At 43.6% G+C, this 26,249-nt stretch overlaps 1 protein-coding gene across 1 annotated transcript in view; it reads left to right on the forward strand.

Annotated features, from left to right (window-relative positions):
• The window catches only part of LOC118390771 (ephrin type-B receptor 1-like), a 210,446-nt gene that overhangs the window by 106,929 nt on the left and 77,268 nt on the right, over positions 1-26,249 (forward strand). Inside the window, exons 4-5 of the mRNA XM_035781482.1 lie at positions 3,729-3,884; positions 22,768-23,103. Of these exons, the coding sequence (XP_035637375.1) occupies positions 3,729-3,884; positions 22,768-23,103 (492 nt within the window). The remainder of the gene's footprint in view (positions 1-3,728; positions 3,885-22,767; positions 23,104-26,249) is intronic.

Genomic DNA, 26,249 nt, shown 5'->3' on the forward strand with positions numbered 1-26,249 from the left:
GTGCTGCTGCTCCAGTTTCAACTGTTCTGCCTGTGGCTATGGAACCCTGACCTGTTCACATGAAACATGATACCTGTCCCAGACCTGCTGTTGTCAACACTCTAGAGACAGCAGGAGTGGTAGAAATACTCTGAATGATCGGCTATGAAAAGCCAACTGACATTTGCTGACCTGTTGCACCCTCGATACCCACTGTGATTATTATTTGACCCTGCTGGTTCATCTATGAACATTTGAACATCTTGTCCATGTTCCGTTATAATCTCTGGCCACCCCTCGTAGCCTGGTTCCTCTAGGTTTCTTCCTAGGTTCTGGCCTTTCTAGGCAGTTTTTCCTATCCACCGTGCTTCAACACCTGCATTGCTTGCTGTTTGGGGTTTTAGGCTGGCACTTTGTGACATACTGATGTAAGAAGGGCTTTATAAATAAATGTGATTTGATAATGACACTCACTTGGACTCCATCACCTCCTTGATTACCTGCCCTATATATGTCACTCCCCTTGGTTTCTTTCCCAGGTGTCATTTTTTTCTGTTGCTTGTCTGCATTGTTTGTGTTTTGTATTATGTTACATTGATTTATTAGAACACACTCCCTGAACTTGCTTCCTGACTCTCAGCCCACTCGCTACAGAATGACGCCTCACCAAAGGGAAGCATCAGGGTGTGTATTTATTTTATTTTTATTTTTTGCTGGTGAAACGTTTTAATCAAACAACAAAACCAAGAACACAACACTAACATAAGGCAGTACCCCAATACACAAGAACAATACCAACTGTTGAGTGACATATAAAGTGGATAAAATTATGAAGGTAAGGTCGCTGGCCGGACAGGCGGAGTGGCAGGTTCCTGGTAGAGAGCCAAATGTGATCCCCAGGATGGAACACAGGGGTCTCACTGCAATGATGGTCTGCCTGCTCCTTCTACACGATGGACAGCGTGCTGAAGTCTCGCGTGCGCATTGTTCCACACCTCCTCCACGCGCCGGAACAACTCATCTACCACAGGAGCCGCGGTCTGGCCCAGGGTCCACGGGGCCAGGGCTGGCTGGAAACCCAACACACACTGGAAGGGTGTCAACCCAGTGGAGGAGTGACGTAGAGAGTTCTGGGCGTACTCTGCCCAAGGAAGGAAACGCGCCCACTCACCCTGCCGGTCCTGACAGTGACTCCTCAGGAACCTTCCCAGGTCCTGATTTATCCTCTTCACCTGCTTCCGACTCACCGCCCCATCATTACAGGTGCACCAATGGCGCAATTGGACAAGTGCAGAACCAAGTGTTGTCTTCCAGGCCCTGCACATGTCATTGCAATAGTGATGATATTATAACTTTAGCGGCAACTACAGAGCATATGGACTCTGGGTTGTATCTGTTTTAAGTGACTGCCCTGGCCAGATGGGTTTAAAAACATAATATCAGTGAGTGGCCTGAATCCACTGCTGCAAGACAGTACGGTGTGTCTGTGGGTCCAAAGCTTTATTTCCAACCTTTATTCTTTCAATGACAGCCTGCCTTTTTCATCATAATGCTTTAAGATTAGAAGTAAATGCTGTTTATGACAGCTTAGCTGTCTGTATATGCTTGTCATACAGTCCATGCTTAAAGAAGTGTATAGGTTCCCAGGGATGGATTAACCATTGCAAAATAAGACTGAAAGAGAAGAAAGGAAAATAAAATAGCGTCTTGTCATTATGTTGTTTTAGAAGCGTGCTGCCTATTCCTTCTTTCTGGCCCCACTCTGCTCTGCGGGTGGGCATTAGGCTGGACGTTAGCACTTGTTTGTGTGGGTAATGTGGAAGCCTTGTGTGCCCGCTACTTAGCGCTATTTACCATGCCCCCCGCTGTCATAGGCCTGCAGGCTCTGTGTGAGTGGCAGGGCGGGGCAGGACTCCGCAGGGCTCCGACAAACAGTTCTAGAGAGAGAGAGAAAAGAGCAGCGGCTGAGCACAGGCAACAGTATCAGAGGTGTATACAATAGGTGTGCTCAAAACAGTGCAGCAGGATCGGGTACTTATCTGAGAGAGAAAAAAAGTGGAATTTAATTTAGTGCTGTTCTCGGTTCCATAGTCAGGGTTTTAATTTGGAGGTTGAAATGACATGAGACGATAGATGGTAGGAGCTGCACAGTGAACAAGGGCTATCACACAGATCTGAGGGTACCTGCTTCCTGCCTGGGATAATAATTTCCAAGAACTGGATAGGCCATCTGATCTGGCTTCCCAAACTTCTTAATAAGTAAATCAATACCATATCTTCATATTGTTTGTAGCGATGCACTCGCTTCCAATCGTTTAATTACATTATCCCACTTCTGTGATCGCTGGGAAGGTCATTTGAAAGCCTGTGCTGAGGTAATGGCTTGTACAGAAAATGATCCTTAAAACATTTGACTTAGTAAGAGAGCTGGTGTTCTGTGTTTTAATTGCTGTAGCAGTACATAAGATATGCTTAGGTAAGTTTGATAGTTTCCCCTTGGGATCTACTTTTCCTCATATTGAATTTGGTCCTTATTTCTGTCACAATTCCTGTTTTTGGAACAACCCACATTTTCTGGAGTAAATAAAAGATTGAAGAATGTATTAAAGTTCCATGTGTCCCCCATTCCCCAAGGATTCTCTCACTTTCTGCACCTTAGCAAAAAAACGTCTTTACTCTTATCTGCTGAGAGTGAGAGAGGCAATTTAGTGGAGGATAGACTGTTGAGTCATGGTGCAATGCTACTGGAGAGGGATTATGGAAATGTGAATGTTGTTCAGGCAACTGATTTCAGAGTGACAGCTCCACACTGGGACCATTCCTAAGTCATGAGATAAGAAGATCACTTTACACACAGCTGAATACTTAAACAAGTGATGATTTAATGCTACCATTACGCACCACTTCATATAACTGTAAACCAGGGGGTATTACTATCTCTGTGTAACAACTGTAGTTTGGAATCCTTTTCTTCTGCCTTGATTCATCTTTGAACAAATCCAGCTGTAGCCGTGCTTCTCGGTCGGCTTGTGCAATCCGTTTAAATGTTGGCTGGAGGGTTCCCAGAATCAGATCAGGAGTATGAAGAAAATCCGTTCCATTTGAGCCCCCGAGCAGACTTGTATTGAGTCAAGGTCGCCTGGATGAGGGAAAATAGAAATTCACTCATTTAGCCGCCACATTCACATGCCAATTCACACTCGGAGCGGTAGATGAGCAGTTAACATTCTCTGTAATGGCTGTTTATGTTATCCTGGATCAGTGTGATTATGCAATCTAGCCTCCATAGCGGTGATTCTTCAGACAGATTATTGTGAACAAACACATTATTTTCTTACTGTAATTAAGGGACCTATTACGCGCCATTGTTATTGCTGTGTGCTCAGACTGAAATTAAGCGAGGCACCTATTAACTTATCAGATCTGTTGTTCTTTTTGGAGTTATGTTTTATGACAGTAGAATATGTACTGTAGATCCACTAAGGCATAGAGAGCCATAGTTAAAGTTGTTGAAGGGTGAGTCAACGCTTACTGATGGTTATAGTGAGGCAACTTATATTCTTTTAGTCAACCTTTGGGTAACCTCGTCTCCAGGCTATTGCGCAGGAGGAAATGTCTTTTGTGCGAGACTGACCTTTGGGTGGAGTAATGGTAGCCTACATGTTGGGCCCTGCATACAGTACACCGTGGATGTTGATGAAGAGTCTAAATGCAATTTTCTCTGTCTTTTCTTTTTGTCTTCCCTGCAGCATGTCCTCAGGGGACGTTCAAGTCCACCCAGGGGCCAGGGCTGTGTCTGCAGTGCCCCCCCAACAGCCGCTCCACTGTGGAGGCTGCCACCATCTGCAGCTGCCGTAACGGATACTACAGAGGAGACATGGACCTGCCCGAGGCCTCCTGCACCAGTAAGTCTCACATTCCTACTACTCATCAATGGGAAAATTAATGTTCATTTGGAAAGGGTGTGTTCAATATCAACTGTTTTAACTCCTGAGTACATTTTTTTACCTTTGTAGATACTATATATTTCAAGGTTGGCTATCATCCCTTGCTCTAACTGTGCTGCTTGAGTGCATTCTACTCAATGCATCGTCAATGAGCGCTGTATTGCACTTTTCAGCAAAAGTGCAATACAGTGGGCTTGGAAATAAAATTACATTACAAGAGAGTCAGATAATTATTAGGAAAACCTTTCGTTGTCATTTTGATGTCACCAGATTGACTTTAGATGCAGTATACTGTTAGCTAGCTATCCGAGATTGAGGGGAGGCAACCAGATTTTAGCTACCTAACGTTAGCATTGCTAGCTATTTTTGCCAAACTTTTGCTAGCTAATGACAACATTGACATTTGCCTAAAGTAAATTTGACGACATGATAATGCTTGGGAAAAAAATCCTACTAAGTATATGACTACTTTAGCAATGTCATCGTATTTCCAGGCTCTACAGTGTAATTTAGACTCAACAGTAGTTAGCCTCCGGGCGGCTTGAGAAAGTTCCTAATAATGGCATGACTCAACCGAGTGACGGAGGTGCAACCTATTAATAGGACACGAGGAACCTGAGGGATGTGTGGTGGGCCACCCCCTCTATTAATTATGATTAATTTGGGTCATACCTATGAATTGCTCTTATGTCGTTGGGTTTGACTGGCCATATTCACCATGGACATTGCAGTAGCTGCTAAAGAGACCTATATGACAAGCTTATAAAACTAGGTGTCCGTCTTACTTTTTCATCATCTTACTGACACTACCTAGTCTCCTGTTGACTTTTCTCCAAATGAGAGACTGGGACAGGGATGTGTACGTATGTAGTGTAGCAGCTGTTCTATGTCTCTGTCTGTCTACTCCATTGCCCCAGATCATATCAATGTAGGTCGATACATGAATAAGATTTAACTAATGTCCCTGAAGTTGAGCCAGCCACTCCAACCATTGCCCTAAAACTCCCTGATTCATTTCCCCTCAAACCTACAGGGACAGAGAAAGTGGGACGCTGCACTATGTAGGTGACCTGGATAGACAAGTACTAGGGGAAAATAAGACATGGTCACCCCATTCATAAATAGTTTAATATAAAACTCTTTTGTGAATGAAATGTTTTTGAGTCAGAAAACACTGCCTATTAAACCATTATTATTCTATATAGAACCCTTAGACCAACATATTGTAGATTCAGCCACGATTCAGCCACAATTCAGCCACGATTCAGCCACGGGCCAATTTTTTCTTGAACGGCTGGTCGGGGGGCCAGAACATAATTAAAAATAATTTGTAGGCTGAAATTGACAGCAAGAAGCCCAAAAGATATAAGATGACTTAAGCATAATAATTTCAAACCTTGCTTCCATTTGTATGATCACTTGTCTCTATAATGTGGGGAAGGAATACTTGGGAACAGATTTCCAAAATTAAAATCACTTGGAGCTGATTTATTGGTGTTTTTACATTCTTTTATGTCCAACAATAAAAAAGTAATTCAAAACAAGATGTGTGTGTATGTATATATACACATATATATTTTTTTTTTACCACCCGTGGGCCGCCAGTTGTGGAACCCTTCCTTAGACCTACTATTATATAAATATAACTGGTAATATAAATGGTTCTTCTAACTATTTAGTTGCCTTCAAACTCCATGCAATCGATGCTTCTTAGAGAGACATTTTGGAGACACATTGGAGCTGCTAAGCCCAGGGCTAAAGCATTAAGAGCTGTGTGGTGTGACTTGTCTTTTCTTTCTCTGGCCTCTTATCCTTGATGGTGATGAGGCGTTGTTGAGGGGCTTTTCTCCCTCCTTTCATGTGACTTAGCGATGGCTCAGTGTTGAGGCCTGGCCTCCTGCTGAGCCTGGACCTTCAGTGCTGTTACAATCCTCATTACCCCCCCTACCCTCGGGCTTCTCCAGCCAGAGTAGTGGGGCCCCGCTGTGAAACCCTGGAGAAGTGCTTCAGAAAGGCCTTAATCCCTCACTTCTCTCTCTCCATCCCTCCAGCTCCTGTGTTAATGTGATTAGCAGGATGAAGGTACTTCTCGGGTTGTAGAGTTGGGTCTTCGAAGCATCTTTAGGTCCCAATAGGGGAGAGAGAGAGCGAGATATCTCCAAGCTTTTGTAGTTGATCACCAAACACCTTTGTAAAATACCCAACGACAAAGCCTTGCGTTCCTATTTTTTTATTTGTTTCGTGCTGTTGGCGATAGGTGCACTTGATTCAGCAGCCATAGCACCGGAAAGGCAAAGTGTTCCCAATTTGAAGGTAGTACTCCACCTACCCGACAGGCCCAGATAGCAAATCAAGTGCACCTATAGGCCTACCGCTGGCCAATCAGATCGCTCAGATCTACTTATCGGCAGTTTCCCAGAGCCTTAAGCCTCGAGCACACATCAAAGTTGATACTGTGAGATTTAAAAACTTTTAAAACCATGACTGGAGAGAAACTCAACAAATACAGCAAAGAGTTGCTGTTTAAAATGAGTAAGCTCATGTTTAAGATCAGCAGTGTCAACACTTTTATAAGTCATAGAATGCGCGTTCTCCCTATTTCCACTTCCAGTCACACTACAACCAGCACTGCAGCTGTAATGAATGAGTATTACAATGTGTTTCAATAAGCTTGGGTTGTTATTATTAGCAGCTTATGTCTTTTAACATTGAGGAATATTTCTGGTCATAGGAGTAACAACATGAATTAGTGAATGAGGCAGAAATAATGCAGTGCGACTTGAGTTTTGCCATCAGCTGGAAGACTGTCCCTTTTCTCACCGAAGGGAGGGAGAGCAAATGGGCGGAGAATTGGGTGAGAGGCAGCCTCCCCGCTGCTCTCCCTCCCTCCATCCCTCCCTCCTCTCAAATTGACCAGATGCAGGCCATCAGTCCAATCAAATAAAATAAAAAGATAATTACTATACTCAGCTGTGCCTCACAAGTAATTCAACAAATGATCTATTACTAGTAATTATACACCTCAGATTTTGAAATATAATTTTAAAATGGTCTGAGAAGAACAGCATTGGCTGGGCAATTCAAGCATAGCCAATATGCAGTGATAATGTATTGGACCTACAGCACAAACATCATTGTTATTATTCATGTTCCTTGCTCACATCAGTTATACACATTCTTACGTTCCCCACCCATCAGTGTGCACACTCTCCCTCTTGCTCCCAATCCCTCTTGTCCGCCCCGATACACGTTTTCTCTCTCTGTGTTTCCTCTCTAATCCACTAGCTATTAACTCCAGAGAGACGGGTTAGTTGAGATGGTGCTGCAGTGAATAGCAGCAGTCTTACGGGCTCCTGACTAATTCTGCTATTTTGTATTTCTTTTAAGCTGATCTTAACTTTTTTTGTACATAATGTCTCTGTCATCATGTCCTATGACCGAAAACAGTTTCTGCATATCAGAACAGTGATCAACGGAAGTGAAAAGAGGCAGGCGAGGCGGAATCCTGGCGAGACTACATTAGCTATATAGTACCCGCAAAACACCAGTCTCAACGTCAACAGTGAAGAAGCGACTCCGGGATGCTGGCCCTTCGAGGCAGAGTTCCTCTGTCCAGTGTCTGTGTTCTTTTGCACATCTTAATATTTTATTTGTATTTGCCAGTCTGAGAGATGGCTTTTTCTTTGCAACTCTGCCTAGAAGGCCAGCATCCTGGAGTCGCCTCTTCACTGTTGACGTTTTGCGGGTACTAATCAAAATCAAATCAAATCACATTTATTCATATAGCCCTTCGTACATCAGCTGATATCTCAAAGTGCTGTACAGAAACCCAGCCTAAAACCCCAAACAGCAAACAATGCAGGTGTAAAAGCACGGTGGCTAGGAAAAACTCCCTAGAAAGGCCAAAACCTAGGAAGAAACCTAGAGAGGAACCGGGCTATGTGGGGTGGCCAGTCCTCTTCTGGCTGTGCCGGGTAGAGATTATAACAGAACATGACCAAGATGTTCAAATGTTCATAAATGACCAGCATGGTCGAATAATAATAAGGCAGAACAGTTGAAACTGGAGCAGCAGCACAGTCAGGTGGACTGGGGACAGCAAGGAGCCATCATGTCAGTTAGTCCTGGGGCACGGTCCTAGGGCTCAGGTCCTCCGAGAGAGAGAAAGAAAGAGAGAATTAGAGAGAGCATATGTGGGGTGGCCAGTCCTCTTCTGGCTGTGCCGGGTGGAGATTATAACAGAACGTGGCCAAGATGTTCAAATGTTCATAAATGACCAGCATGGTTGAATAATAGTAAGGCAGAACAGTTGAAACTGGAGCAGCAGCATGGCCAGGTGGACTGGGGACAGCAAGGAGTCATCATGTCAGGTAGTCCTGGGACATGGTCCTAGGGCCCAGGCCAGTTGAAACTGGAGCAGCAGCATGGCCAGGTGGACTGGGGACAGCAAGGAGTCATCATGTCAGGTAGTCCTGGGGCATGGTCCTAGGGCTCAGGTCCTCCGAGAGAGAGAAAGAAAGAGAGAAGGAGAGAATTAGAGAACGCACACTTAGATTCACACAGGACACCGAATAGGACAGGAGAAGTACTCCAGATATAACAAACTGACCCTAGCCCCCGACACATAAACTACTGCAGCATAAATACTGGAGGCTGAGACAGGAGGGGTCAGGAGACACTGTGGCGCCATCCGAGGACACCCCCGGACAGGGCCAAACAGGAAGGATATAACCCCACCCACTTTGCCAAAGCACAGCCCCCACACCACTAGAGGGATACCTTCAACCACCAACTTACCATCCTGAGACAAGGCTGAGTATAGCCCACAAAGATCACCGCCACGGTCCAACCCAAGGGGGGGGCGCCAACCCAGACAGGCCGACCACAACAGTGAATCAACCCACCCAGGTGACGCACCCCCCCAGGGACGGCATTTATTTAACGAAGCTGCCAGTTGAGGACTTGTGAGGCATCTGTTTCTCAAACTGTACTTGTCCTCTTGCTCAGTTGTGCACTGGGGCCTCCCACTCCTCTTTCTATTCTGGTTGGCGCCAGTTTGCCCAGTTCTGTGAAGGAAGTAGTACACAACATTGTATGAGATCTTCAGTTTCTTAGCAATTTCTTGGAATAGCCTTAATTTCTCAGAACAAGAATAAACTGATGAGTTTCAGAAGAAAGTGCTTTATTTCTAGCCATTTTGAGCCTGTAATCGAACCAACACATGCTGATGCTCCAGATACTCAACTAGTCTAAAGAAGGACAGTTTTATTGCTTCTTTAATCAGCATAACAGTTTTCAGCGGTGCTAACATAATTGCAAAAGGGTTTTGTAATGATCAATTAGACTTTTAAAATGATAAACTTGGATTAGCTAACACAACATGCAATTTTTATTTTATTTTACCTTAAGTCAGTTAAGAACAAATTCTTATTTTCAATGACGGCCTAGGAACAGTGGGTTATAACTGCCTTTTCAGGGGCAGAATGACAGATTTGTACCTTGTCAGCTCTGGGGTTTGAACTTGTCACCGGAAGGTTGCAAGTTCAAACCCCCGAGCTGACAAGGTACAAATCTGTCGTTCAGCCCCTGAACAGGCAGTTAACCCACTGTTCCTAGGTTGCTGGTTGCTGATAATGGGCCACTGTACGCCTATAAAAAATCTGCCGTTTCCAGCTACGATAGTCATTTACAACATCAACCATGTCTACACTGTATTCCTGATCAATTTGATGTAATTTTAATGGACAAAAAATGTGCTTTTCTTTCAAAAACAAGGACATTTCTAAGTGACCCCAAACTTTTGAACGGTTTATAGTTTATATAGTTTATATAGTGACTTTTTATCATACATTTTCTCCTTTCCGTATCTGTTACAGTTTTACAAACAAAATATATTCTACTAAAGATTGTTAACGGTACCAATGCATACTGATTCTTTATTGGAATAGTTTAAGCTGTCTTCCAAGCTTTGTAGCTTACACATTACACAGAAGGTAGAACACCACCATTGCCCTCGGATCTGTTGGCGAACGTGCAGTCACAAGAGAACAAACTGGATGAGCTCTGTTTGAGACTATCCTATCAACGTGACCTGAAAAAAGTTCATATCCTATGTTTCTCAGAGTCGTGGCTGAACGAGGACATGAATATGCATCTCGCTGGTTTTTCTATGCATTGTCAAGACAAGAGGGGTGTTTTTTTTTGTTAACAACAGATGGTGCGACAACTTAATCTAACTCAGGCGAGTTCTGCTACTTCATGTTAAGCTGCAGACCATACTATTTATCAAGAGAGTTTTCACCTATTTCTTTTTCATAGCTGTCTTTTTACCACAGCAAACTGATGCTGGCACTAAGACCGAACTCAACGAGCTGTATAGTGCCAAAAGCAAACAAGAAAGTGCACATTCAGAGGCTGTGTTTCTCATGGCCTGTGATTTTACTGCAGGGGAACTGAAATCCATTTACCATCATGTCACCTGTGCAACTAGAGGCCACCAAACTCTAGATCAGCTTTCCTAATTCCTTCTTACAAGAAAAAACTCAAACAGGAAGAACCAGTGACGCGCTCAATACTTAAGTGGTCCGATGAAGCAGATGCTAAGCTACAGGACTGTCTCGCTAGCACATTGTGGAATATGTTCCAGGATTCATCCAATAACATTGAGGAGTTTATCACATCAGTCACCGGCTTCATTAACAAGTGCATTGACAACTTCGTCCTCACAGTGACCGAACCTATATACCCTAACCAGAATCCATGTATTACAGGCAACATCTGCACTAAACTAAAGGCTCGAGCTGCCACTTTCAAGGAGCATAACACTAATCCTTATAAGAACTACATCTACGACCACCAACGAGCCATCAAACAAGAAGAGTATCAATACAGGACTAAGACTGAATCCTATGCCGGCTCTGACACGGCACAAATGTGGCAGGGCTTGCGAACTATCACGGATTACAAAGGGAAACCCATCCGCAAGCTACCCAGTTACGCAAGCCTACCAGACGAGCTGTGACTAAGACCTTTTTTAAGCAGGTTAACATTCGAAAGCCCGCATGACCAGACATAATACCAAGACATGTACTCAGAGAATGCACTGACCAGCTGGCAAGTGTCTTCACTGAAATGTTTACCCACCCCGGTCTGTAATACCTACAGTGGGGCAAAAAAGCATTTAGTCAGCCACCAATTGTGCAAGTTCTCCCACTTAAAAAGATGAGAGAAGCCTGTAATTTTTCAAACATTCTGTTAAAAATCGCGCAACATTTCAGCGCCCTGCTGCTCATGCCAGGAATATAGTATATGCCTATGATTAGTATGTGTGGATAGAAAACACTCAGACGTTTATAAACCTGGTTAAATCACGGCTGTGACTATAACAGAACACGCGTTTCATCGAAAAGTGCAGGAAAATCTGATCACTGAAAATGGAAAAATATATCCACTTGAACCCATTGATAAAGGTGAACCACATTTAATGGGGCTGAGGTTGCAATACCTACAGCTTCCACACGTTGTCTAGAGTCTTGTCATTTGCCTACTATTTGTTTCTTGGTCAAACAGATGCAAGGCAGCGCATTTCTTTTTTTTGTTTATCACACAGTCTTCATAGATCGATATCTAGGCTATATATGGACTGATTTAATCGAAAAAAAAGACCCAATAGTGATTATGGGACATCTAGGAGTGCCAACAAAGAAGATGGTCAAAGGTAATGAATGTTTTATATTTTATTTGTGCGGTTTGTGTAGCGACGACTATGCTAATTATTTTGTTTACGTCCCCTGCGGGTCTTTTGGGGTGTTACATGCTATCAGATAATAGCTTCTCATGCTTTCTCCAAAAAGCATTTTATAAATCTGACTTGTTGCCTGGATTCACAACGAGTGTAGCTTTAATTCAATACCCTGCATGTGTATTTTAATGAACGTTTGAGTTTTAACTAGTACTATTAGCATTTAGCGTACCGCATTTGCATTTCCAGATGTCTAGATGGGACGCCTGCGTGTCAGGTAGGAGCAAGAGGTTAAAGAAGAAGTTACAGGTCTGTGAGAGCCAGAAATCTTGCTTGTTTGTAAGTGACCAAATACTTATTTTCCACCATAATTTGCAAATAAATTCATAAAAAATCCTACAATGTGATTTTCTGGATTTTTTTCTCATTTTGTCTGTCATAGTTGAAGTGTACTTATGATGAAAATTACAGGCCTCTCTCATCTTTTTAAGTGGGAGAACTTGCACAATTGGTGGCTGACAAAATATTTTTTTGCCCCACTGTATATGTTTCAAGAAAACCACCATAGTCCCTGTTCCCAAGAACGCCAAGGTAACCTGCCTAAATGACTATTGCCCTTTGGCACTCACGTCTTTAGCCATGAGATGTTTTGAAAATCTGCTCATGGCTCACATCAACACCATAATCCCAGACACACTGGACCCGCTCCAATTTGCATACTGCCCCAACAGATCCACAGATGATGCCATCTCTATTGCACACCACACTGCCCTTACCAACCTGGACAAAGTTAAAGGCAAAATGCTGTTCATTGACTACTGCTCAGCATTTAACAACATGGTGCCTTCCAAGCTCATCACCAAGCTTAGGACCCTGGCATTGAACACCTTCCACTGTAACTGGATCCTGGATTTCCTGATGGGCCGCCCCCCAGGTGGTGAGGGTAGGCAACAACATCCGCAACGCTGACCATCAACACAGGGCCCCTTAGGGGTGTGTGCTTAGTCCCCTCCTGTACTGTTCACCCACAACATACAAAACTGAAATATCACAAGTATTCAGAACCTTACTCAGTACTTTGTTGAAGCACCTTTGGCAGCGATTACAGCCTCGAGTCTTTTAGGGTATGATGCTACAAGGTTGGCACAACAGTATTTGGGGAGTTTCTCCCATTCTTCTCTGCAGATCACCTCAAGCTCTGTTCGGTTGGATGGGGAGCGTTGCTGCTCAGCTATTTTCAGGACTCTCCAGAGATGCTAGATCGGGTTCAAGTCCGGGCTCTGGTTGGGCAACCCAAGGACATTCAGACATCTGTCCAGAAGCCACTCCTGCATTGTCTTGACTGTGTGCTTAGGTCATTATCCTGTTGGAAGGTGAACATTCGCACCAGTCTGAGGTCCTGAGCGCTCGTTAGTAGGTTTTCATCAAGGATATCTCTGTACTTTCCTCCGTTCATCTTTCCCTCGATCCTGACTAGTCTCCCGGTCCCTGCCACTGAAAAACATCCCAACAGAATGATCCTGACACCACCATGCTTCACCGTAGGGATGGTGACAGGATTCCTCCTTACCATAGCTTGGCATTCAGGCCAAATAGTTCAATCTTGGTTTCATCAGACCAGAGAAGCTTGTTTGTGCCTTTTGGCAAACTCCAAGCGGACTGTCATGTGCCTTTTACTGAGGAGTGGCATCTGTCCGGCCACTCTAACATAAAGCCCTGATTGGTGGAGTGTTGCAGAGATGGTTGTCCTTCTGGAAGGTTCTCCCATCTCCACAGAGGAGCTCTGTCAGAGTGATCATCGGGTTCTTGGTCACCGCCCTTCTCCCCCGATTACTCAGTTTGGCCGGGTGGCCAGCTCTAGGAAGAGTTTTGCTGGTTCCAAACTTCTTCCATTTAAGAATAATGGAGGCCACTGTGGTATTGGGGATATTCAATGCTGCAGAAATGTTTTGGTACCCTTCCCCAGATCTGTGCCTCGATACAATCCTGTCTCGGAGCTCTACGGCCAATTCCTTCGACCTCATGGCTTGGTTTTTGCTCTGACATGCACTGTCAACTGTGGACCTTATATAGACAGGTATGTGCCTTTCCAAATCATGTCCAATCAATTGAATTTACCGCAAGTGGACTCCATTCATTCAAGTTGTAGAAACATCTCAAGGACGATCAATAGAAACAGGATGAACCTGAGCTCAATTTCTAGTCTCATAGCAAAGGGTCTGAATACTTATGTAAATAAGGTATTTCTGTTTTTTATTATTAATACATTTGCTAATATTTCTAAAAACCTGTTTTCGCTTTGTCATTATGGGCTATTGTTTGTAGATTGAGGGAAAACATTTTTTAATTCCATTTGAAAAAGGCTGTAACATATCAAAATGTGGAAAAATTGAAGGGGTCTGAATACTTTCCAAATACACCATACATAACTACCTCAATTACCTCGTGCCCTTGCACATCGACTTGGTACTGGTACTCCCTGTATATAGCCATCTTATTTTTTACTTGTCATTGTTATTAGTTATTCACCGTGTATTTATTCCTCATGTCACTATTTCAAGGACTCGTAAGTAAGCATTTAGTTAGTTTACAGCTTTTGTTTGTGGGTGTAATTGAACAGTGCTCCTGACTGCAGGCCTCATATAGGCTTTTTCTCTCAAACACGCTTTGTTCCACCACAGCCGCCACGTGGGACCATGTCCCTGTAACCATTAGCAAGTCATAAACCATCCACACTCACACAAAATGTCTTCCTCTGAATTTTATGGAATGAGAAGGACTAAAAATGAAAAGAGGTGAGAGAGGAACAGATGACGATATCAGAGTAAATTGGTTTCTCCGCTTACCTCCCTACAATGACTAACCGTCTTCATACCATTTGATACATTTAGCCAATGTGAGTAGATTTTAGGGTAGTTGTTTGGAATTTGATTCAGAAACCAACCGTCACCCTGTCTTTTTAACTACTCCCACTCACCACTTTTACTGTTAAAAGTACTCAAAAGACACAGACAGAGACAGCAGCTGCATAGTGTATGTTTACAGTGGTGAAGTGTGCATTCATATATGATTCTGCAGCTGTAATCAATGTAATGAATGCATGGTTGAAACGCAGGGCGCACCCGTGTCCTTAACCTCTCACAGTTGATGTAAAACAGGATGTATCAGCTTAAATAATTACCCCCCACTGATTGAGTGCTTAATTGAGAACAGTTCACTTGAAAGCTCTGCACAGTTGTGGAAGGAAGATCTCTGAGGAAACAGTATGGAGCAGAGCTCCCTTGAAGCCAGCCTCGTAGGGGGTGTACATCTAAGCATCCTTGTTACCGTTTGCATATTATTAACTCACATATTTATTCTACTTACTATTCACCAAATTATCTTACAGATGAAGGGGGATTTCAGAAACACAAACAAACACACACAAGAATGTACGCACACGCACGCACGCTAACCCTAAACCTAACCCCTAACCATAATTCTAATCCTAATTGTACCCCTAAACCTAAAATATAATTTTTCCATGTGGGGACCGGCGAAATGTCCCCACCTGTCTGAATTGTTTGTTTTAATATCCTTGTGAGGACACACACACACTGTATCTACTGTTTCCCCTTGCTCACAGACTGTGCAGTAGAGCAGTTTTTAGGCTGTGTAGGAGTAGGCCAATCAGTAGGCGTCAGACAAACCAAGGTGTGTAGAGTGGGCTGGTATTCTGCTGCTCCCTCTGTCAGATTAGCAGGGTGATGGATTGATACGCTCTCCGCTCTGTCAGCAGGAGAGCAACACTACACTTTAACCATGGAGCCTCACCGCTGAGCCCCCTGCTCCTTCAAAAGCCTATCACTACTACACCTATTAAACATCAGGCCCCCCTCCATACCTCCCTGTTGGAACTCCCAGTACCCCTATGTATCCCCTCCTGGAAGCCTTCATCCGGCCCTATCCTGGGCCTTGCCGTACTGGTGAAGAGGAGAACGTTGATGTTTCAATTATTCTAATTGAAGCAGCACCCTTACGGCAAGCCAGCAGTGTTGCACAGCGTGTGGACCTGGCAAAACATCAATGCTAATTACCTGGAGTCAGATAGAGACAGTAGCTATTACTCCACCTGGGAAAGGAGTGATGAGACCCATCCTGCATTCACATATCAGCTCTGCCTTACGCAGAGGCAAGCATGTTAATGTCTGTAGCTGTGAGATTAACTCCTCGTATTTAGTCTGTGGTCATTGTGCTCACACACACACACACACACACACACACACACACACACACACACACACACACACACACACACACACACACACACACACACACACACACACACACACACACACACACACACACACACACACACACGCATGCATTATGCACACATACGTACACACACAAAAATCCAGAAAATCACATTGTATGATTTTTAAGTAATTAATTAGCATTTTATTGCATGACATAAGTATTTGATCACCTACCAACCAATAAGAATTCCGGCTCTCACAGACCTGTTAGGTTTTCTTTAAGAAGCCGTCCTGTTCTCCACTCATTACCTGTATTAACTGCACCTGTTTGAACTCGTTACCTGTATAAAAGACACCTGTCCACACACTCAATCAAACAGACTCCAACCTCTCCACAATGGCCAAGACCAGAGAGCTGTGTCAGGACATCAGGGCTAAATTGTAGACCTGCACAAGGCTGGGATGGGCTACAGGACAATAGGCAAGCAGCTTGGTGAGAAGGCAACAACTGTTGGTGCAATTATTAGAAAATGGAAGAATTTCAAGATGACGGTCAATCACCCTCGGTCTGGGGGCTCCATGCAAGATCTCACCTCGTGGGGCATCAATGATCATGAGGAAGGTGAGGGATCAGCCCAGAACTACACAGCAGGACCTGGTCAATGACCTGAAGAGAGCTGGGACCACAGTCTCAAAGTGAACCATTAGTAACACACTACGCCATCATGGATTAAAATCCTGCAGCGCACGCAAGGTCCCCCTGCTCAAGCCAGCGCATGTCCAGGCCCGTCTGAAGTTTGCCAATGACCATCTGGATGATCCAGAGGAGGAATGGGAGGAGGTCATGTGGTCTGATGAGACAAAAAGAGAGCTTTTTGGTCTAAACTCCACTTGCCGTGTTTGGAGGAAGAAGAAGGATGAGTACAACCCCAAGAACACCATCCTAACCGTGAAGCATGGAGGTGGAAACATCATTCTTTGGGGATGCTTTTCTGCAAAGGGGACAGGACGACTGCACCTTATTGAGGGGAGGATGGATGGGGCCATGTATCGCGAGATCTTGGCCAACAACCTCCTTCCCTCAGTAAGAGCATTGAAGATGGGTCGTGGCTGGGTCTTCCAGCATGACAATGACCCGAAACACACAGCCAGGGCAACTAAGGAGTGGCTCCGTAAGAAGCATCTCAAGGTCCTGGAGTGGCCGAGCCAGTCTCCAGACCTGAACCCAATAGAAAATCTTTGGAGGGAGCTGAAAGTTTGTATTGCCCAGCGACAGCCCCAAAACCTGAAGGATCTGTATGGAGGAGTGGGCCAAAATCCCTACTGCAGTGTGTGCAAACCTGGTCAAGAACAACAGGAAACGTATGTTCTCTGTAATTGTAAAAAAAGTTTTCTCTACCAAATATTAGGTTCTGCTTTTCTGATGTATCAAATACTTATGCAAATTAACTACTTAAAAATCATACAATGTGATTTTCTGGATTTTTGTTTAAGATTCCGTCTCTCACAGTTGAAGTGTACCTATGATAAAAATTACAGACCTCTACATGCTTTGTAAGTAGGGAAACCTGCAAAATCGTCAGTGTATGAAATATTTGTTCTCCCCACTGTATGTAAAAACAGGGACATGGTGTCACCTTCTCCCGCTCTCTCTCCCTGGCGCTCTGTGTGCCAGGCAGCCCAGCACTGCGCACTCCTGCCACCGTCATTACACACATCTGCTTCCCTCGTCACGTGCATCAGCGAATTATTGGACTCAATCACATGTTTTAGTCACTTTAACCATACATACTACCTCAATCAGCCTGACTAACCGGTGTCTGTATGTAGCCTCGCTACTGTATATAGCCTGTCTTTTTACTGTTGTTTTATTTCTTTACCTACCTATTGTTCACCAAATACCTTTTTTGCACTAGAGTCTGTAAGCAAGCATTTCCCTGTAAGGTCTCCACCTGTTGTATTCGGCGCACGTGACAATAAACATTGATTTGATTATTACCTCCCCTATATTTGTCTGTTCCCCAGCGATCCACGGATGCGGTATTAATTGTCGTTCCTGTTCTATGTCGGTTCCAAATTAAATGTAGACTCCCCATACCTGCTTCTCATCTCCAGCGTCGGTTCTTACAGAATGTAGCAGCCTTCAAATGAAGCATCGGGCACTGCTGGCTTTTCAGTTGGTGGTGACGTCGGGTCCGGGGGCTGCCGCCGATGGAACCTGGGATGCCTTAGCTGGATCGTCGGGCTTCCATGCCCTAGTTGGCTTGAGGTTTCATTTCCCTGGTTGGCTCGGCAGGCTCCCATCCCACGTCAAGCCTCAGCTGGATCGTCAGGTTTTTACGCCTGGCTCACCAGGCTCCCACGTCCCAGTGGGATCGTCAGACTGTCACACCTCAACCAGATCGTCAGGCTACCACGCCTCAGCCTGTTCGCCAGGCTCCTACACCCCAGCCGGCTGGTCCAGCACCCATGCTTCAGCCGGCCCGTCTGGCTCGTCCAGGTGGGATGCCAGGTGGCGCCCCTAGAGGGGCAAGTACTGTCACGCCGGTTCCCGCTCTCTCTCCCTGGCGCTCTTTGGGTGCCAGGCTGCCCAGCACTGCGCACTCCTGCCACCATCATATCGCACACCTGGTTCCCTCGTCACGCGCATCAGCGAATTATTGGACTCACCTGGACTCAATCACCTGTTTTTATTACCTCCCCTATATTTGTCAGTTCCCCAGCTCTGTTCCCCACTGCTGTATTAATGTTCGTATGTCGTTATGTTACCCGGTGCTGACATTGTTTACTGTTTGTGCTATATTAAAATGTTGACTCCTCGTTCCTGCTTCTCATCTGCAGTGTCGGTCCTTACACATGGTCATCTCTAACCCAGAATCATCACTCGGTTTCATGAAATATGCAGGTTGCCCTCTTCCCTTTGCTTTCACACGCAGACATTGACAGCTACAAAATGTCATCATGAAAACATAAAAATAAGCTGTTGCTCGGATTGGAATTGAAATGGCCTCTCATGGGTTTTTCCTTGAAAGGCATGGTTGAATGTTAAAGCCGCCTTGGCATCTTTAGAGCAGACAGTTTCAGACTGCTGTGCGCCTTGGGTATTGATATAGCACATGGCAGAAGCACTGAGTACTGTAGTCTAGAATAGATTGACATGCAAAAACCTATTTGTCTCTGAGACATACCCATTAAAACCCCCTTTGGCTGTTCTTTGTTAGGATGTCAAGTCACAGACTCCTGTTTAAATTCAAGGGCCAACACTAATGGTATACTACCGGAATTACTAGCTGCAAGTAACTGCCAGAATAATGGAAACACTTGAGTAAATGAGGGATACAAAGTATATTGAAAGCAGGTGCTTCCACACAGGTGTCTTTCCGGAACTAAGTAAGCAATTAACATCCCATCATGCTCAGGGTCATGTATAAAAATGGCCATTATTATCATTGCTATGCCCCCATAGGTTGACAATGCCCCCAATCCGCAGGGCACGAGTGGTCACTGAATAGTTTGATGAGCATGAAAACTATGAACCATATGCCACCAGATCTCAACTCAATTGGAAACTTATGGGAGATTCTGGATTGGTGCCTGAGATGGCATTTTCCACCACAATCAACAAAACACCAAATTATGGAATTTCTTGTGGAAGAATGCTGTCGTGTCCCTCCAATTGAGTTCCAGACACTTGTAGAATCTATGCCAAGGTGCATTGAAGCTGTTCTGGTTCGTGGCGGCCCATTGCCCTATTAAGACACATTATCTTGTTGTTTCCTTTTATTTTGGCAGTTACCTGTAGATACTATAATAAAACTTAAACAAATGTCCCTGTGAAAGAACTTTGAATTAAATCATGTAATTCCCTTTTTTGAACACTAAAGGGCAGTTTTGTCATGGGCCTCTCCACAGGGTGTCAGGAATGCCTGGTACAGATCAGTCTGGCCTGTTATTTCCCTCTGGGCACATTCCAGAGTGGCAAAATCGTAGAAGGAGAGAAAAAGAACTGGTCTGGCCAAGGAAGAAGTGATCCTGGATGTGGATGTGAGGCCTAGCTGTGTAAACTGAGGCGTGATTGTTAGCGTGTGGAGTCGCGTGCCGACAGACTTCCACACCAGTCTTGGTGTGCTGTTGGGTTTATCCTTTAGCTCTTGGTCTTGCTGGGGTTGTCTTTCATGTGAGGGGCCTATCTAGTTACTGTAGAATAGTTTGGACAGTCAATGCACAAGATTATATTTTTTTGCTCACTGTTTGCTCACAGAAATGAATGCAAACTTTTTAGACTTTTGATGAATCTACGGAGACTTCTTGTATGGACTGAATTATGGTCTCTCCATATGTGAACTGTTATTGTAACTAAGTTACAGTATGTAAATATGTATTGAGGAGAAAAAAAGTGAATTATACACTTTTAATTGCATGTTAGCTACAGAATGTTAGCTAACCCTTTGGCTCTTTCACTCTGAGGCCTCATGCTAGTTTTGTGCAGAAGGCTGGTTATCCATCAAAGTCTAGCCAATGGCAAAACGATTACCCCCCTGTCGCGTGCCTGAGGGCAGGGGGACAAGGTGCAGTTTCAATTACTCTCAAGTTCATTAGAGTGTCTGCTAAATTACTAAAATGTAAATGTAATTAGCATGGATCTACAGACCAGTCTGTGGGTCTGGGTGTCGATAACTCAGCTTGGTGTATGGCGGCCCTGTGCCACTGAGCCAAATCAACCTTGACTCCTGCAGCTGATGGACAATGGGGAAGAGAGGCAGAGAACGGTAACTAATGCTGTGGACAAATTAGATCCTCTCACAAATGAAAGAGGGAAGGAGAGAGTGGCCATAATGGCAGGTAAAATTAGCTGTTAAGTTGTGATCACATCAGTCTTCTCAACCCCTCCGTAGTTTTTTGTCAAAGCTGAGAAGCAGGTCAAAGACATTGGGCCCTATTAAGCACAGACAGGCTTTTGACAAAGGACCAGTGACCCTGTGTTGTGTGAACCGAATCATCCCAGCTAAAAGAGTCTCAAATTAGAGAAGGCCACACATGGCCATCAACACCTACTTACAGTCATATCAAGATACTTCCACATCTACATAATTACATGTTTGAACAAACAGTATGCTCATACATTGCAGTGTTCACAAGAGATCTCTACATATGGCTCTGGTTCACTGTGATTGTTGTACACAACAACTGTTGTTGTGTACAAGATCTCCTGAATCTTGCTCATCTTCCCTCCCTTGGCTAGTCTACTGCTGGCTACTGTAGAGTTGCTGTGTAGAGCCCGGCCACTCTTCTCCCCAGCAGCTGACAATTAGGCTACTGGAGGAGTCCTCAGACTCACACTGCTGGTTTTGCCCCTCACAGCGAGAGAGAGAGTGTGAGGAGGTGGATCAGAAAGAGAGACTAATATAAAAGCTGGAATATTGACCAATCAGATTACAGCTGTGACTTAGGGAGAGGAAAAGTAGAGGAGAGAAAGCTCAGGCTGCTAAGGCATGGTCAGACCCCTGTGTGTACAGTATTATTATTATTTTTTTAAATTAGGCAAGCCAGTTAAGAACAAATTCTTATTTACAATTATGGCTTAGTAACAGTGGACTACCTGCCTTGTTCAGGGGCAGAACAGATTTTTTACCTTGTCAGCTCTGGGATTCAATCTTGCAGCCCTTCAGTTACTAGTCCAACGCTCTAACCACTAGGCTACCTACCACCCCGTGGGAAACTGCTACCAGAAAGGCATATGTTAAATTGGTCAACCAACCCAATCATCTGTCACCTCTTGATTCACTGGTCGAATGGTCAAAACACTTCTGAAGATTGGAGCACCACAGTGATTGTTGGGCCTTTGTGAGTACAAGTTTTGAGAAGCATACAGCCACTATAGGGAAATATGTGCATAGAAACATGAATGGCAAAAAACTCAGATAAAATCTATTATCGTCACAAAATATTGACTCAAACACAGAGATAGAAACGGTGCAGAACAAAATTCCCTGGCAGGGATCCCAGTGCCAGATGAAAGGTAAATGTAGGGAAAACTATTTTAGTGGAGGAGAGATAGAGACCAGTATGTGTGAATGTGAGTGAGCAGGATGAGATTGTGTATGAGGTTGGTTGAAGGGGGTGATTGAGTGGTGTAATTTCTGCTCCCATGATGTGCTCTGTCATGTTAATGGTATTGTTGCAACACGTGCACATCAAAAACACATGGGCTAAATGGCAGCTGCATGATGTGTAATAACCATCAGTAGGGAATCGTTTCAGCTAAATACAGAGCCATACATAGATACATAGATACATACTACATACTGTATCTCTGACTAAATGTAATGCACATTATGTATTTGCTCACATTACAGATGACTAGTAAAACAGGGGGTGTTACATTATGTATGTGTGTGTGTACATCTTGTGATTGAAATGAGCAAGTGGGACTGAAATGAGTAGGTGGCATCAGTGCTATAAGGTGATTCCTCACAAAACTAGATTTGCAAGACATTTAATCCATAGAAGGGTGATTTTGAGGAAGGATTGTTGCCATGCATTTGACACTTAATTAATAATTAATTGAAGTTGTAATATTTGTGCCATTTTGGCCTTACCCAGGCTTCCTTTAAGACTCCAAATGGCCCTTAATGGTATTTTTTGTTGTTGTTTTTGTTATTTTTTATTGAGGAATCATCCTAAACATTTACATCTGAATTATCATTTTTGTTGATCACTATGGTTGATCCTAATATCTCTTTCACATCAGAGTGCAGTGTCTTGTTGCAGTGTCATATTACCGTTTTTGCAGGTTGTGGAAACAGTGCAACATATTGTTCAGTATATTAATGTTTGCATTGCATTCCCTGTCCTTTTAAAGGTGTCCCCTCTGGTCCCAGGAATGTCATCTCCATCGTCAACGAGACCTCTGTGATCCTGGAGTGGCACCCGCCTAGGGAGACTGGCGCCCGCGATGACGTCACCTACAACATCGTGTGCAGGAAGTGCCGTGCGGATCGGCCGTTGTGCTCCCACTGTGATGACAACGTGGAGTATGTGCCCAGGCAGCAGGGCCTGACTGAGACCAGGGTGTTCATCAGTAACCTGTGGGCCCACACCCCCTACGCCTTTGAGATACACGCTATCAATGGAGTCACCAACAAGAGCCCCTACCCTGCCCAGCACGTGTCCATCAACATCACTACCAACCAGGCTGGTCAGTGGCATTGTACAGCACCATGCTTTGTGTCTCACACCATGCTTTAAAATACATGTTAATGTACAGGCATTCACAACAAGTACATTTCAGTGGTACACGTTTCAAGGTAACTGCAACAAAAAGGTCTGAGGCAGTCTAATGGTCTACAGTCAAGCTTTAGCCCTATACTGTATACAATCGATTTTCTCTGTCCTTTAAAAAGATGGATGCTATTGATAGCCGTCTTGTATTCTTGACTGAAAGCCTTCCTCACTCATCAACAAAATGAGTCAACAGACTCAACACAGTCCTGTACATTGCTATTGATCGGCAGCAATTAAATCCCAAGGTTACATTCTTGTGATTTTTTTTCATGTTCCTATTTGTCAATACGTGAAACTGTTTCACCTGTTGCTGTTAGGTGAGTTTCTAGTGAACAGCCTCCCCTGGCAACCATTATAGAGTTTTGTTCTGGAAATCAATGACTTAAGGCTTATATTTATCGTCTAATTGATGAATGCTATTGCACAACAACTCATCAGCACTACTGGCATTTCTTGTTTTTTAAACCGGAGACATTCTAGAACATTCTAGAACCAAAGGCAAGGCTTTTGATCTTTTGTCAAGACTTCACTTCGGCTGTTTTGGATTTTTCATAACGTGTTAAATTTTTCAAGTATCACAGATTGGTTTATTACTTGTATGTCTCTCACAATACAGACAACACCATTCAGGAGGTAGAATTCAATGTAAGTCATACAATGTATCTTTCTATCGCTTTCTTTTGGTATATGGACTTGATAATTGATAATAAGTCCTTCCACTTTTAAATATGGCGTGAATCGGCCGTTTCAGAATCTATCAAACTTCTGTAGGTTGGTGTAATGAGGTGTAATACATTGTCGTGTCTTTGGCTATGCCGGATTAAGTGATATGACATGCTATTCTATAAAAGAATTTATCCGTAATTACTATTACCTGATTGAGCTAATCATGTAAATGTAATTAACTAGAGAGTCGGGCACCACAAAATAATATTTATAGAGCTGTTATCTTCCGAATAAACTCTTAAAGACCTAGTAATATTTTACATCCATAGCAGTCAATATCAATCGTCACCTCAATTCAGTCTCATCTGAAAGTTGTAAATTATTTTATCTGCACAAACCCTGGGTAACAAGTTGAATCAGCAATACAAAATTATTTAATTATTTAATTATTTATTTACTAAATACCTAACTAATCACACAGAATTACACATACACACAATTAATCATAACTTGATTACAAATTACGTCATAAAAGAAAACGTCCCTAGCGGGCGGAACAGATATGACAGCTTGTTACACAAAGGAAAAGGGGATGGGTTGAGTGAAAGAGCGGGAGACTAAGGAACAAATGAAAAAGCTGTGCTATCGTAAATACAGTGTCTTATGCATTCTAAATTACCGCCCATTTGGAAAAGGAAAATGCAATAAATATTTACTCTGAGCTGCGCTTCAGTAGGTTGGTGGTAGATGGAAGACCGTGTTGCCAAACCGAGTCCTCTGTCCTTTGAAGAATGTCTCTGGTGGTCAATTGGATAAGTTGTTGTAATGTCGTTGTGTGATAGACGGGATACTCTGTCTGTTCCTTCCTAACTTGCGTTTGCAGCTGCGGTTGCTAACTTAACGGCTAGGAGGTATAACTTCTGTAGTGAATAAGAGTTCAAAGTTCATACCATTCGCAACCAAAGCTCATGCTGATGTTGGCTTCGTTCTGTAGTTATTATCTGAACCATTCTGACATAGGACCGTCGTCCTACATCATCGGAACAGGAAGTTATGTTATCATCAAGGCTTTATATAGGAAGGGAGAAAAGGGGTGTGTTTCATAGTTTACAACCTCTGTCTCTTCACGTGGGCGGGCCACTGAGTGAGCAGCCCTATCTTATAAAAACCCACATCTCACATTTTAGAAGCTAAAATCACATTTCATCCCATCACAAATAATTTCATATTCAAACATTTAAATTGAACAACAATTCCATGTGAATCTGATAACTCTGATGTGTAGACTTTCCACTGTAGAGTTTATGTCATCTTATCATTGATGAGAATGTCTCAGATGACAACCGAACTGACATCATATTCATTAAGTACCACTGCATATGTTCAATTGTTCGGATTACCAGAATATAGTTAATTTCCCCCACCTTCTGATGTTCCCCGAATCTCTATGTTAACCAAGGGTTTTGCAAATGTAACCTCAGTAGGGTAGAGAGAGGAAAAAGGGGGGAAGAGGTATTTATGACTGTCATAAACCTATCCCCCAGGCCAATGTCATGACAACATGAAGGAGACATTGTTTCATTGGTAAGCCATTCTAGTACTCAGTTGTCCTGTCATACGGTATACCCATGGGTAACACCAGGCCAGCCAACGACACCTCTCCTTCCAGACATAGGACTCGTTGTTAGGAAGACTTGAAAATGTCTTCTTGAAAAGGATTATAATCATGACTCTCTTCAGTGCTCCACTGTGAATGTTCTTGGAGGAACATCAAGATTGTATCTTACACTGCTATATTACTTTCAATTAAATGGAACTATGGTTACTGAGCTAACACCGTGTTCAGTTGCATTCAATTATAACCATGTGTTGAACCAAACAACAGGCTATAGAGAACACCTGGAGTCTACAGTGCCTTCAGAAAGTATTCATACCCCTTGACCATTTCCACATTTTGTTATGTAACTGCCTGAATTTAAAGTGGATTAAATTGAGATCTTGTCACTGGCCTAAACACAATACCCCATAATGTCATGGGGGAATTATGTTTTTAGACATTTTTACAAATGAATTAAAAATGAAAAGCTGAAATGTCTTGAGTCAATAAGTATTCAAACCCTTTGCTATGGTGAAGTTAATTCAAATCAAATTGTGTTAGTCAATACAAATAGTCCAGGTAGCCATTTGATAAAGTGTTCAGCAGTCTTACGGCTTTGGGGTAGAAGCTGTTAAGGAGCCTTTTGGTCCCAGACTTGGTGCTCCAGTACCGCTTGCTGTGCGGTAGCTGAGAGAACAGTCTGACTTGAGTGGCTCTAGTCTTTGACATTGTTTAGGGCCTTCCTCTGACACCACCTGGCATAGAGGTCCTGGATGGCAGGAAGCCCTCTGTAGCGC

The sequence above is a fragment of the Oncorhynchus keta genome, chromosome 1, assembly GCF_023373465.1.
Source record: "Oncorhynchus keta strain PuntledgeMale-10-30-2019 chromosome 1, Oket_V2, whole genome shotgun sequence".
Classification (NCBI taxonomy): Eukaryota; Metazoa; Chordata; class Actinopteri; order Salmoniformes; family Salmonidae; genus Oncorhynchus; species Oncorhynchus keta.